Source organism: Ostrinia nubilalis, chromosome Z (assembly GCF_963855985.1).
Source record: "Ostrinia nubilalis chromosome Z, ilOstNubi1.1, whole genome shotgun sequence".
Taxonomy (NCBI): domain Eukaryota; kingdom Metazoa; phylum Arthropoda; class Insecta; order Lepidoptera; family Crambidae; genus Ostrinia; species Ostrinia nubilalis.
Window position 1 is genome coordinate 20827670 of NC_087119.1, and position 16044 is coordinate 20843713.

Genomic DNA, 16044 nt, shown 5'->3' on the forward strand with positions numbered 1-16044 from the left:
GGTGAGTGTGGCACTCTCAAAGAGTGCAAAATATTAATTAAGACGAGTATAAAACAATGTTTCCCTTTCTCGTTTCCAGGGCAGTGGCTGTGCAGACCGTGCGGCGACGGTGTGCGGCCAACATGCGTCCTGTGCCCGAACCTTGGTGGTGCTATGAAATGTACTCCTTCTGGTCATAAGTGGGCTCACGTTAGCTGTGTACTATGGATCCCCGAAGTGTCAATCGGCTGTGCCGAAAAAATGGAACCTATTACTAAAATATCGTCTATACCAGCATCTCGTTGGTCTCTAGTATGTGTTTTGTGTCGTGAACGCAAGGGAGCGTGCATACAGTGCTCTGTAAAGACTTGTAAGACTGCTTACCACGTAACGTGTGCATTTAAACATGGACTTGAAATGCGTGCAATCATCGAAGATGAAAATGCTGATGATGGTGTAAAGCTACGATCGTATTGTCAAAAACATAGTGTTAATTCTAAAAAAGATAAATGTTCGGGCTCTGGTTCAGAGGAGGAGGAGGTGAAAAGAAAGCGCCGGAAGGATATGACTTCTGAGGAAAAGACTCAAGCTCGTGCTGCTCGCTTGCAGGAAATCGAAAGAGAATTCGATCGACACGTTAGTTTAAAGGATATAAGTTCACATCTCCTTGATGTGGATCAAGACGCTATACATTACATTTACAACTACTGGAAAATGAAGCGACGAGCAGGGCACAATCGTCCCTTACTACCGCCCAAGACCGACGACAGCGAACTAATGACGCACCGCCAAGAACAAGCTGATCTGGATAAGATGAAAATGTTTGTACAGTTGAGGCAAGATCTGGAAAGAGTACGTAATTTATGCTATATGGTGAGTAGGAGGGAAAAGCTCTCTCGCTCGTTTTTTCGGATGAGAGAACAAACATTTCATAAACAGGTAGGGGTACTATCGGGTGGTGCAGAGTTAGGAGGTCCTGAATTTGATGCTGTCGTGCATGCAAATCACGGACCATCAATCTATGACCAACTGTATTCGCACCCTGGTGCACCAAATCATAAAAATAATTTCGAAGAATTACTAGCTCGAATCGCTCCACCTGAAATAGGAGACGATAAAAAGAAAGATAGGAATGGGTTAGTAAAAGGTTCGAAAACAGCAAATCCTTATAAGAAACATTATGTGAATGGCTCTCGCCGCAGTGGCAGTATGTGTAGTGGGTTGTCAAGTGAAGAAAGTGCGCCAGAAATGACGCGTTCTGGTAGATATCGTGGCAGAGCCATTTCCAGCACGGATGAAGACGTAAAGAAACCAATTTCTCCAAAGAAAAAGGTTTCACCCAAAACTAAGGCTAAACGATCTCCTAAAAAGCCTGAAAGGAAGAAAAAGAAAGTCCCACAGTCAAAGGCATTGGTTGAAAGTAGCAGTGAGGATGAGGGTATAAGTGCTAGGACAAAGAAAGATCGATCTCGTAGTAAGACTCTTCAACAGATGGAAAAAGAAATGGCGGCTGGGACATTAGGCCAGTCGGCCACAGATAGTGATGAGTTTATGCCTATACGATCAACGAGAAATAGTAAGTTCCCTGTTGACATCTATTCGGATAGCAGTGAAGAGGCAACTCCTACGAAAGCTGATCTCAAAACTAAGGTTAAAACTGAGAAGGTAAAAGTGGAGAAAATTAAAGCAGAAAAGTCGCCAAGCGCTAACGATTCCCAACAGCCATTACCCAGAACTAAAGGAGCTATGAAAGAATTCATTCCGGAACCGGAAAAGAAACCTGTGATTAAGGAAGAAGATAAACCTGCACCTAAGAAAAGAGGTAGGAAACCATCTAATAAAAATATAGCAGACAAAGACAAACAAATCGACAAAAAGTCTCCAGTCAAGGTTACAGAAACCATTGGGGATGAACCGAAACCCAAGGAAAAGGCAGGAAAGCAAAAAGATAATCCTACTGATTTAATTGTGCCCCAAAGACAGGCTGCTAAGAAAGCCTCTGAGAACATGCGCTCAACGACTGCAGTGAAGAAAGAGGAACCACAACAATCCTCTCCTGAAGAACCCAAACTGAAACCTAAAGTGAAATCAAAGGGCAAAGAAGTGAAGGAAACTGCCAGTACGTCGACTGCTACTCCTGCTAAAGTGGGAAGGAAGAAATCTTCTAAAGATATCGATAAAGAAACTATTGCTTATGTACCTCAAAGACAAGCCGCAAAGAAAGCAGCTGCTCATATTAAAAGTGGATTGGGTAGTAAGTTGCCTGTTGCTGAGGCGAATGACAATGATAAAAAGAAGGATGGAGAAAAGGCAGATATCATCCAGACGTCACCTAAAAAGTTGGAAGATAGCAAAAAGCCCCCGTCTAAAGAGAGTTCCAGTTCCTCATCATCAAGCAGTAGTAGTTGCTCATCATCATCTAGTTCGTCTGATGACGACGATGAGGAAGAGGAAGAAGAACACGAGAAACCTGGCATGAAGCCAACAGCCAAGGCTAGAGAAATAAAGCCAGCTGTTGTTAGGCAGCCGTCAATGTTTTCGCCGCCTGGTTCTAGGCCGACAGTAGACTTGCCCTTTCTCGACAAGGTGTCAAGACCCCTGTCGTCTACAAGTGCCTCGAGTGACGGCGACAGCTCGAAAGAGTCCCGAGGTTCTGGTTCAGACAGCCCCTCACCGAAGCGACCTCGACGAAGACGTAAAGGAAAGAGTCTTTCAACAGACACATCCCCACGCAAGGCCCCTGACAAGAAGCTTAAAACTTCCGAACGGGGGTCCGAGTGTAGGGTACCATCACCGATTGTTGAAGGAGAGGAATCAAGCCGACCCAATGCGCGTGCTGCCACGCGTGCTCGGACCAGAAGCACTACTGCAAGCGGAAATATGCCTAATAAGTCTGATGCCGGATCGAGAAAATCATCTAAAGACGACACCGGTCTTGCCGCTGGGGCCAATAAAACTCCAAAAGAGAGCGGCCAGTCCCGTGAACTTCCACCTGCGGAGTGGCAAGCGAACAAGGAGGTAAAGAATGAAATCAAAGAGGAAGTGGTTACGCCTGAGTTTTCGGATATCGACACCAAACCTAAAATACATAAGACCAGAAGACAAAGTATGTACCATGACGACAAAGATAAAATAGAGATTGTTGTTGAACCGGCACCCAGAATAAGCCCAAGGAAGAGTGCTGAATTAAAGCAAAAGGCCGTAACAACTAGAAGAATGAGTGTAAAAGAAACCGCTCCAGAAGTATCAAAACCAAAACAAAGAAGGCAAAGCAGGAATGAGGTTCTTCCTACTCAACCTTGCAAGAAAAATATAGAGCCCCTTAAAAGGGCCTTGCTTCTTCAGAAGCCTAGAAAAATGCAGACGAGTCCTATCCCAATTCATGATGACTACTCAGATAATGAGAAACACTGGTTACCAAAAGCTCCCAGTCCTAACGTTGATCCACCACCTGTAGAGAAAGCTGGTGGTCCAGATAAATACATGACTGAAGACAAATCTATGGATTCAGATTCTGCTGACAAGAGTAGTAGTATTAAAATGATAGCTAAGATTCAAGCTAACTTGAACGAAAACACAATGATTAAGTCGCCTAAGACTCCAATGGATGCCAGAACAGTAACTTTAGATCATATTGATGTTGATAACCCCATATCTCGAAATATCAGGAAGCAATCTATTTTGGATGCCGAAAAGAAATTCATAACTCAAGACGCCAGTCATGTCGGACAGGGAGTAGAGATTTCAAAGAGTGCTAAAATACCATCTGCAGTTAATCAATTCACTAACCGATCCCTATTTTCTCCACAACATAAAGAAAATGAGTTGTTTGAATTGGATATGCTGGCTGTTGACGACGGCTTCAACCATGAAGATATAATGAAGCCTTTTACTGCTTATCCAGAATTTTTCTTCAAAGAAGACTCAAAGGAACAGGGTGTGCAGGAAACATTGAATCTCGTCGACAGGCTTCGAATGCAGCTAAGTACTAAGAAAGTGCCAACCGAGAAGGATGAGCCAATATTGATTGGTGATGAGAAAGAAGAAAGAGAAGATGAAAATACTGTCGCATCTAATATTTCAGAACCTGAAGTCAAAGAAGTCCCTATTGAATTCGATGAGAAAAGATCGCCACCTAAAGATAATCATATCCCTATGAACCATTTACCTCAAACATATGCTCCTTCTGAGTTGCCTCTACCTCCTAACGAGTCGATGATGGACAGCAAAGATTACCTTCAACCTATTCCTATGACTAGTAATGACAAGTGGCCTATTATAAATGCGATGGTCAGAAGTGATGTACAGGACAGGATCGATCTTACTAATGAGAGGAAATATGATACGTCTCAATACGTTGATGATGTCAAAGAGCCGTTGCCGTCGGATGTACAATCCCTATCCGAAGTCGGTGATACCATATCAATATCTAAACAAAGCGATGATTCTCAACCATTGTCAGTTGTGGACCACTCAATTACCAGCAATGATCAGGACTTGACACAAGATAATCACAATTATGAAAACAATAATTCTATGATACATTCAGATTGTGCTACGATTTCTTCTCCATATGTCAGCCAAGATTCGAAATGGAGAGAGAGCAAGATAACTACGCGAAGGTCGTCTGCTTCTAGTACAAATTCTGAAGCATCTGCTTGCTCTCAGAAGACTGATTCGAAATCTCATTTGAACAGTTGTGATTCACATCAAGGTAATGTGATGCCAGAAATTGATTCTTATCCACCTTTGCCGGCGTATTCGTGCGCTGTAGAACCGGCGTTGCCACTAAATCAGTATAGCACCTACCCAACAGACGCAACTGCCTATTTGAATTCACTTCCATTTGCGCAGTTGCCTCTACCATCGCCTGGGCCAGGACTGTACGGTGCTGGATTGCCGTTCACACCGACTGGTCTATTGCCGCCCAAACCGTTCCCACTTTGTGCGGCTTTCACGACTTCATCGCAGAATATCGCACTCACCACTCAGATGATAGCGCCGCCCACACCTAAACCCACAGACTCGCCACGCGACGACCTGGACGTTCCAAGAGATGATGGCAGTGATAAGTACATACACGTGGTGTCCAGTCCCAGTATTAGCATAGATTCATTCAATGATTCTAGCAACACTAGGCCAGCCACAAAAATGTCAAACGACAGTAATGAAACAATGTCAAGCACAATTGCAATCCAAGATGTCAAATCACCGCCCAAAGTGGTTAAAACGACACCTAAATTTCCCGGAAAATCACCCGGCAAGAGCAGCCCTGGTATATCACCTAGGCAAGGCGATGGGCCCAAGGGCACTAAACGAGCAGGCAGTAGAAACAACCGAAGCCAGAGAGGCCGAGGTCGTTCTAAGAGTCGAGGACAAGGTGTGCACGGCTTCCCGCCTATGGTTTACATGGGTAATTCGATTCAAAATAAACTCGTTGGTACGGTCTATGACTTCAACGAAGAACTCGCGAACGACGGCGTCGATCTGAAAGCTCTTCGTGAGAGGCGTAAATCGATAGATATTAGAGACGATAGAAAATCAGAGCATTCCTACAAAGATACGTCTCCCTCACCGCGCGTCAGCCCTCTGCAGGCGAGCAAGCATACTCCTACGATCGAGACCAAAGACGTTAAACCCACTTCTCCTCTACCTTCAGAGCATACTTCGTCCTCAGGGAAAGTGCCATCCGACCGCGGCCCCGGATTCTCTTCGGTGCAGCCGGTCCTTCCGGGCCCGGTGGATATGCGCACGTATCAGCCGTTTGAGAACGCCGTGCCTCCTGCCAGTGAGACTTACCACAGCCATCTGCTCGAGTTCGCCAGCGGCACCGCCGGCCAACAACTGGTGGAAATTGATGAAGAAGTCGAGAAGCAACTGCACACAGCACTGATGGCCAGCAAGCCGCAACCCGGCTCGGTCACGCCGGCGCCGATACCCGAGCCGAAGGAGCCTCCCAAAGAGACGTTTGTTCCGCAATTACCTAAAGTGTCGTTGTCGGATTCGAGAAACCAATTGAAAGTGAAAATCAAGGGTCCTTTCTTAGACGCCAACTATTCGGCGAGTTCCGTTCAACCCGTCGTCCCGCAGCCGCCGGCGCCCGTGCACGAGACGACCACCACCATGTTCAACGCCGCGACCGCGTCGTCGGGCTCCGGGAACCTGCGGCGCATGCGCAAGAAGGAGCTGCTGCGCCAGTACTGGACCCAGGACATGAACATGGACGACCCGGCCCACGCCGCCATGATGGGCGCCGCGCCCGCGCCCGCCGCGCCGCCGCCGCTGGCCCGCGCCGTCATCACCATACCCAAAGCCGTAGCTTCCATGACCAGCATACCCACTCGAGAAGATTACAAATTCAGCGACGCCCCGGTCGAAAAGAAGAAGCGCAAAACTACCAGTGGCCTCTCCAGAGAATTGAGGCACTTGGAAGTGAGCATGAACGACGTGGATGCATCGGATGACGTTAAACTATCAAACTTTTCGAGCAACACCAGTCAGAACTACAAGAGACGCGGCCGTGTGACCGCTAAACCAAACAAGTCGAACCCTATTTCACCTCCGGTGGCTAAACTGAAGATAAAGATCGGGTCTAACATAGTTCAGCAAGTGAACGAGGAGCCTTCCAGCTTCCAATTCCGGCCGCCTAAGAAACGGCTGACGAGCATACCGAAGCCGAGCTTGGAAGATCTCCGTCGGGAGAGCATGAAGTACCGCCGAATGGTGATAGCCGAATTCGAGGAAACTGAGAAAGTGAAGAAGCACAAGCCTAACAAGAGTGAGAAACGTAAGAAAAAGAAGGACAAAAAAGCGGAGAAGTTGTTAGTGGTGAACAGTGAAAGTGAGAGTGCTACTAAATTGGTAATCAAGATAAAGCGCCCCAAGGAGGAGGAGGGTGCCGAGAACGGCGCGGCGGCGGCGGCGGCGGCGGGCCCGAGCGGGGCGGTGGCGGCGGCGGCGGCGGCGCCCGAGCCGCCGGTGGACCCCTTCGAGTACGACCCCACCGCGCCCGACCCGCTGGCCATCGACCCGCCGTCCTACAGCGAGTCCTCCGCGATGCGCAAGATCCGGACCGCCAAGGTGACGCCGATCCGGTTAAAACTGGCGCGCAGCTCCGCGGGCTCGGGCTACGTGATGTCGCAGCCGGGCGAGCCGGGCGCGCCCGAGGGCTCGCCGCCCGCCGCCGCGCTGCCGCTCGCCGTCAACAAGCACTGCGAAGTGAGGTGATACAACACGCGCGCTCGCTGATGCCGCGTTAACTATGCTATCTGAATACACTCGTTAATCTCCTGTAAATACTAGTGGTTACAAAACTATTTATAGACATCTGTATATTTTTAAAATAACAACTATCGTCATAATGATGTAGTCTAATATATTATTTATTTGTATAAATGGAAAGCTCAATGAATAACTTAAAGTTACTCTAAGATATATGTGTATAGTTTGTGCATTGAGTGGTGCACAAGAAAAGTTTTAATATAGTATAGCAATATATATTTTTGTTAATGTTACTGTTTTACTTTGTGCCTCATGTGGAATCTCATTAATGTTGTCATAAACTAATCATGTTGATGGATGGAAGTAATAGTATATCGTTTGACGCTCGCGTATCACAAGTTCGCTACAGACATCACACCGCCCGCGCGGCCGCGCGGCGGCGGCCTTCATTGCCATTCAGATCGTTCATTCATAGTTATCTCCGGCTGGTTGTGATTGATTCTTCACTTCTGTTATGATCATTGTTTACTCACTTATAGAAGTATTGTTATAGAAATATACCGGACCACATAACTTGAATTCAAACGAGAGCTGTGCTCTTTTACTTGTTATTCTTATGTATTTTTATGAAAGGCAAATCAACAATATAGAGATTTAGGGCCATTAAACTAAATTATTTAATTTGCATGCGTGATTATAATTATATTCCTGAAATCAATAGAATCATTATTTTCGTTGATTTCAAATATGTATATTATGTTTGTAGCCTAAACTATTTATTCTTCTTGCGCACGTATATGTACCAATTGTAAATATGATGAATTCGCTTATTTATTAAGATAATGTGTGAATATGAAACAAGGTTTGGATGCATAGTTTAGTAATTTTGGCCAGAGGAGGGATTTGCAAATTGTGACTAGCTTGTTAAAATGTATGGAAAGTATACCAAACGTTTGCAAGCCATGATGAGTAAGCGTTGAGCCAATCTTGGTGTCACCTCTGTCACTCACAAAAATATAGGAGACGATTATTCCTGAAGATTTGCTGCTGAATGCCGACTGAATCATTGTACTAAACTACTAAATTAATGCGCAAAACAGTTCACGCACAGCCAATACGCATACAAACATACTTTCTGATCCACTCGCGTTAGTGTTAACGTTAATGATTGCTTGCTGCACCTTATTAGCCATCAACACGTGTGGTGAGCCAAAACGCCCTTTGTTTTCGTAGATTTACTTCGGTGAACATGTAACGGGTACTCCAAATGTGACAAATTACTTCACAGGCACTTTGATTAAGATCTCCATGTCTTCAGACTTACGTTCGTTGAGCAACACCGATTTAGGAAGCGTAACGTCATTATAATTAATATTAATGCGAGCAGAAATCAATTTCTGGCCGCCGGCGGCTATCAATGCGTTTATATATTCGGCAAGTCTGCAACTATAACGTCCGTATTCACAAACATTACTGAGGTCTCACAGTGCGCGTGGACGCAGAGGGCTACACACGAATCAATCTCAAAGGTCTATTCAACGCGGTGCGTTCGATTTGCTACTTCACATAAACAAGTATCGTTTGTGAATACAGGCGTAAGTGTCAAGGCATAGTAATGATATGACAGTATTTCTTCTGCACACCCTGTAGTGAGCGGGCTCTGTGCTGAGATATCGGCTAATATAATAACATCTAAAATAACATATTCATATTAATTACCTTAATAAATATGAAAAGCATCAGTGGAAATTTTCAAAATGTACATAATGTAGACTCACCGCGGTTATAAACCATAATACACACGCCTAGTTAAATCTAGTTTGACAGGTTCAAAATATTTAATTAAAAAATGATTGCGAGCACCGGGCCCAATGGAGAAGTTTCCAATTTTTTTCTATTAATCAAACTTGAAAATATAAGTAAAACCACAGAATAATAATAAGTACTTCGTACAGAAGATTTTCTTCGCGAAGGTATTTAAAAAAAAATATGCTCAATGTCGTTAACAATATGGTGTAATTTAGCTTGTCTCAAGAGTCGAGCACCATTTTGTTGACAAACGTCAGTGATCGGTACTGCGCCGAAGACATAGGGCTGACTTCGGTAAAATGATGTGTGACATGAGGTGCCAAACTGCGAAAAATGGCGGAGCAAATACATGAATAAGCATGAATAAAATTATATTTTGTGTTTCTCATATTATTCAGGCAGTTAAAAAATACTGTAGAGTATTAATTGCACCACCGTTTTTACATATGGTTTATTGTCTTTACAATGCAAATGGGTGAAGAATACGTGCGTGCGTCAATACTCGCTCGTGATTGTCCTGTCGATTTGGTATCTCACGAGGGGTAGTCGCGCGTGTTTTGGTTTCGATGCAAACTCGCGGAGATGAACAGGCCTGGTAAAACCAATAATAATTGTGAAATAATTATGAAAATATCTCTACAAATAAAGAAGTTGGCCATGGCCTCAAAGTTGCGCATAACAAATATTTCGCGCCATTTGATCGCGGACGTCAAAGCACTCATTCGGAGTACAACCAATGAATCACCCCTGTGGGTCTAGACAAAGTGCAAATTATAATCGCAAACCAGTCGAAAAGCCCCTTTTGTTTGTATGCAGTTTTGACGGATTCGATCAAAAAGTGCGTTTTGTCTAGGGGGGCTGGTCCACTGCTGTTGACAGATCCAATTTTTCAGCCAGGGTCACTCAAGATTCTTTCTTAGTAAAATTATTTTGTAACCTTTTTTGGCATATCCCAGACCTGGCCATATACAAAAAGAAGAAGACTAACATAATAATATAGTGTCATTCAGTGGGTGGTAAGCGTTGGATAAAATTAGAACGGGTTGCGTGAATTCAACGCACCGTCTATGCTTGAATTCCACGCGAAAGTATGTAGGTAATTTAAATGATTTATTTCTCGGCCATTTCTTAATAGATTTAAAAAAAAACTTCACCGTCTTTAGTTTTGGTCTATATTTTAATCCCGTTCAGTGAAATATAATGTTTTCAACATCAGGAAACTTCTCCATTGGCTAATGTTTGCCACATTGAACCCATCTTACATTATCGTTTAGGTTTTTAACTATATTCAAGGTTCGGAATGTACCAAAGAATAAAATTTGAAGTTACTCTGGAAACGGGCATTATTACAATTATTTTGTGTCTCCTTATTCACAGAAACAATCATTCATTAACAAATTGCAACTTGCGTTTTATATTAATCTTACATTATAAATATTTAATAGCAATTGAGTGTGAATAAAATTTTAATCCATATTATTTTTATTTTACCGAGCACTTGTGACGTCAGAATTTTAATTTTGACTATTGCAAAATTGTTTTACTATAGCACGTCACATTTTAAATAAAAATTAAGTGTTTCACATCAATTTTTTATTGCTATTGTTTATTATAAAGTTTTAAAATATCAATTTATTATAAAGTTTTAATCAAATACAAAGTTAATTTTTTTCAAACATTCAATTGTAATAAAGCTAATGGTTTTTTGCTTTAGTAGTCTTTATCTGTATCGTTTACCTTTAATTGTATATGTATCCGTGCTTGTATACAAAGCAAGCATTGACTACTCTAAAAACATACAAAGCAGATCATCTGCTATTTCTATAATAATCTACAACCAAATACAAAAGTTTTTATGAAAATCATAATAATATTATTATATAAAACCTAATTTCTTCAACACTTGCATATCATTTTGACAACTATTTTAATTAGTATAAGAATAAAATTAACTGATTGTATACTGACTGATTTGGGCGTTTGTTTGGTTGAAAGCATAGTTTACACATAATTTGTGCAATATTCGGCAATACTCATCGCATAGTCATAACGTGTGGGAGTACACGGGGTGTGTTAGGTTTAAGTGCATGCTCGTTAAGTGTACATTCGTAAGTGAAGTCTCACAAACTCCTCCCTTGTAAATAGCGACGTTTTCACTGCTGAGACAGTGTCCACCTAACGCGTTTACGGTTTGGCTTGCTATATGCACATGGTTTTTGTAACGGTATGGGCTGACCGACAATTACAGCGCGCAAATACAAGTCGACTCGTAAACCTCGTTCTCGTTCATAGATACAAATATTTCACATGTTAAATGAATAAAAGATATAATTATTGTATTTGATCTTGTTAGGTTCAATTTCTCGTGTACAGACAGTATTGATGGATGATAATAATGCAATGGTACAACATTATATCAATCAGGACATTCGGACACTGTCACAAGAATATAGGATAATAACCGGGTTCCGCTTGGCCTCTAGTTCATTGAATTATTAGGTCGATGGGTGCCGGGAATAAAGCCACAATCGACAAAACACAATTTTACAGGAGACGAGATTTAGTGTCAATTTTGAATAATTCTAAACTACGAGGCGTATCAAAACGGTTTGTATATCAAACGATGCGTTATTTTTTCTGGAGTGACATTGAATGTGCATAAGGTTATAGTGCTTAGAATATACTTTAAAAAAGGTAGAAATACATATTGCCGCTTCATACATTGAAAGTCGGTTCCGTAAGAGTCCATTGTGGTTTTATTCCGGTAAAAAGTGTGCAATTAATCAAACAGCAATAGTGTATTGCAGCCTCGGGCGCTGATCTGAAGGATACAGTAATAGCCGTTTGCTTGTAGAAGATTTAAATAAATGTTTTAACATTGTATCAATCACTGAGTCATAGACCTTATTGTCTCTTATGATTTTTTGTATCTGTGAAAAACTGTAAATGAAACCTGTTTTGAGACAAATAAATACTTTCTATTCTATTCTATATGGCACGATTATTCCGGTCAACAAATTTTAAATGATAAATGGGAATAACGATTCAATATCCATAGTGCTTTTGGTAAATCAGGCAGTTTCAAAGATAAAATTCTGAAAAAAATTCAAAAGGTGTATAGGGACCAGCAGTTTACTAAAATCACTTAATCGGAAAACTGCTGCTATGGCTATTGCGGCTTTATTCCAGGCACCCATCGAGGTGATCAGATTAATTTATGTGGGGCAGAATGCTCGCTTAGGTTTAGCAAATGATTCAACGTGACGTTGTTTCTTTACTGATCAGACTTTAGTTTCTGTTCTCGTCTGTCAAGATATTGCTTCACGCGTCTAGTATGGCTATAATATAATATGAGTATTTAGGATGTAATATGTTTTTTTATACTTTTGTATGTTTTTTACTGCTAAACTAAATTTTAGCCAGTAGTTTACGTTTCCGTTGCCGGCCGTAAAGTATTTCGCAGATGGTTCCAAGTTATGCATTTAGAGTATTTACTCGATTTATTGATAGCTTCACAATTGGAACTTTGTTTACACGGTCACGCTAGACGCTCCATATATACAATAGTTATTTCTAGTATGTTTCCATATATATAATAGTTATCTTAATCTGCACAGATTTATCGTTGACGAAATAGCCTCAATTCATATTATAACGAAATGTTATATAGCAAGATTAATTTACACTACCTATATAAACATCATTTCACAAAAATAATAGCCAAATATTTTTTTGTTCTATTGTTAGTATTTTAGTAGATCTAATTAAATTAAATATGTAGTATTATAGTTCGCTGAGTAAACTGTTTAAGCTTTGCAGCCGATGAATGATTTTAAGAATACTTCTGTTGTCTTTATGGAATGTTTGGGCGTTTTTCCATTACAGTGCAACACGCCCATTTGTTACGCGGTCGTGCCCTCGTACATAGCATATAGGCACTCAATTACAGAAACGAATAATTTGATTTTAATCATTGGTCCAATATAATGAGTTACTGAGCTTTATATTCATAAAATTACTATTTAGTGTATGTGAGTGCATCTTGCAGTTACATTTAAGCTTGTACAGAATATATTTAATATTGGCTAAATAATTCGCAGTTGAGTATTATTACTGCGTTTGTAGACTCGTGTTAGTGAGTAATGTTAGCTTGTCCTCCCTTGTTGGCTCGGTATGGCGAGGCGAGCCGCCGCGCCGAGTCGCATCTCGGCTGGCAGTTCGCTACAGATAACTTGTAAAAATATGCTTCTTTCAGTAAGTAGATACTCAGTAAGTCATTGATCATGCATTAAGAATTGCAACTTTTGTTACCATAAATTTTAAAAAATATATATTTATTTATGATAGGATTATAAAATTTGTTTAAATTAGCGGCTATCATAGTGACACGTTGTAGGGTAATTGATTCGATATTGATTAATTTAGTCGAAGGTTTGCGAGCTTAGCATTATAGCTTAGCGTCTAATTATTGTACCACTCTTTTCCATACAATTGTTGAAGATTTCAATAGTATAGAAAACTATATCATTAAATTGATGACTAAATTTGTTGAATATAGCTTCCGGGTTATATTTTTCCATTTAATACACTCCAAAATCCCTCGATTCAATTTTGATCTGTACAACAAATGTTTGACTTCATCTTTGTCTGTGGTTAAATTACTAATTTCTAAACCCCAAATTAGAGCTTAATTATAATAATTAACACATTAACTTTTTGACATTTTTTGTAAAAAAAACTATTGTAAAAAGAATGTATAATAATAAGGATGTTTGAGTGTTTAATCATAGACAATGTATGACTAAACTGTATTATATTCATAATTAAAGTTGTAGATTAAGAGAAATAATTTTCTATAATTATAAATATATTGAAGCTCCTGGGTGCTCAATATCCAAAATAACACATAGAACCAGTTTTATTCAATTGTCTTTTTTTGTTATAACATGTAATTATTATGTATGATGATGACTTTGATATTTAATTTTTTTCGGATCCTAGGGAAAAGGTGTTTATTGTAAATATTAATTTATTTTGAACCGTAACTTATAATGTTAATAAACCACAATAGCGTAGGCGCTCGTCACTAGTGTAGTAGTCGTAATTGGTGTCTAAAGAAGAGAATAACTATGCGATTCTTATTGATGTAAGTGTACGATTGGACGACCGCTGTCCCATGCCGAACAAAGATATTTTACACACAAGGTATCAGAGAGTTCGTCACTAAATGCTTATTATTATGTAAGTAATATGAAAACAACAAAAATCACATTTAGCAAGTCTTCCTATCGATGTTATTGAATGTAGTATGTGGTTGGAACTGTTGAATGTCAGTGTTTGCTGTATTATTATTTGCTCTACAGAATGTTTCAATTTTGTGTTTTCATGTTACGGATGTTGGTGTCAGTCTTGTACGTTGCACCGCTCCAAACATTGTTACACTAGCAAAATATTCACTCTGTTGCTCTCGTATCGTGTTATTATTAGTATATTAGACGAATACATCCCGCTCTTGACGCACAATAATCGCAAGTCCGAAACAACATCACATTGCAAACTTGTCCATCATTACCTTGTAACTGTGATTTGTTTTATGTTTATTGTATGTTTAGCATAATTTTGTATTTGAGATTCCGATTGCGAGGAATTAAAAACTTTTTAAATTGTACATAAATGTTTCATAAGAGTTTTCTTGTGTTTATAAAATATTTTTTTATAAATGATGTATGTACTTTTTTGATATTTTAACAAACGTGCGTAATGATTTTGGTACTATAGAAAACGATGTTATTTAGCGTGCTTTAAGCGCATGGTTTTATATAAAGTATTTTCGTTTACTGAGTGTTGACTATTGTAAGAGAGTTGTATGGAATTGTAATTTAGTTAATACAGTATAAGAGACGTTGATAGTGTGTATGATCCTCGTGTTCGTTGGCGCTTACGTGAATCCCACAAATGTGAGCAGGTTTTATTTACTAGATTAGTTGTAGTAAAGCTTCGACAGATCGTCGCGGTAGCTCAGTTTTGGTTTGTGGTATTTATGTAATGCCGAGTATGTATATGTGTTTGTATGGTACTGTTAGATTGTGCCACAGTCGCAGTTTCAATGTTAGACGTAAAGCCATGGCTGAGCGACTCGTACCAGTCATTAGTATAGAGAAATCGACACATAAACATAATTATTTATATTGTAGCCGATGTAATCTGTTAAGTATTAGAGATAAGAGATTAAATTCTTATACCATTATCCGTATAAGTATTACGATCAATATTTCCATTGTTTTTAAAACTAGATTGTTAGTGGTTATGTAAGAGTAACTTGTACAAACTACTTATGTACAGCAGTTAGATTAAGCGGATGAGCTATTCCTGGCGAGCGGGCGGATAGTGTATCGAGGGTTTTGTAAATACTGTACAAGTTGTCTTGTAATATAACAAGTGTTTTCAATGTGCACATAGTCGCCTCATTCAATAATAAATTTTTTAGATCAATTAATCTTTACCTTTATTTTCTCTTTTTACCTAAAACCTTTATACATTCATCTCAGTTTTGGTTAAGTTGTCTTCTTCTTATTTTGATTCAGTAGTGTTATTGATGTTATTTATATGAAACAAACGTTAATAATAAATATGAACGTCTACGTAACATGTACATCAAAATTGTAGTTTTAATACTAATCCATTAATTCACCCTATTCAATATTAAAATACCTACCATTATGTCGGGATGACACACAGACCAAAATAAAAAAAAAGTATCTTATCACAATGCGTAGAGGTGGGCAATATTATTTCTAATACCTATTTACACTGAAATTCAGGAAATTCATCCATACATTACATACACAATAATTAACAAGCGATATTTAATGACTTTCCTTTCTTCAACACACCAGTCACAATCCCATTTCATCTGAATAAAAGTAACCTGAAATATTTTTTGGGTCTAATGTGTGTACAGTCGACCACACATACATAGCAGAGCAGGCAGCAAAGTATGAAAGTATCCCTTCCCTTTCGTACAGACGTCTTCCC

General features: G+C 40.0%; 1 protein-coding gene across 3 annotated transcripts in view; it reads left to right on the forward strand.

The window, feature by feature from the left end:
• LOC135086645 (PHD finger protein rhinoceros) overlaps nt 1-15505 on the forward strand; it is a 44177-nt gene extending 28672 nt beyond the window's left edge. For all 3 annotated transcript variants that reach the window (XM_063981399.1, XM_063981400.1, XM_063981401.1), the window contains exon 6: nt 80-15505. In XM_063981399.1, the coding sequence (XP_063837469.1) occupies nt 80-7206 (7127 nt within the window). In that variant the 3' untranslated portion in view covers nt 7207-15505. The remainder of the gene's footprint in view (nt 1-79) is intronic.
• Nucleotides 15506-16044: the final 539 nt, after the last annotated feature.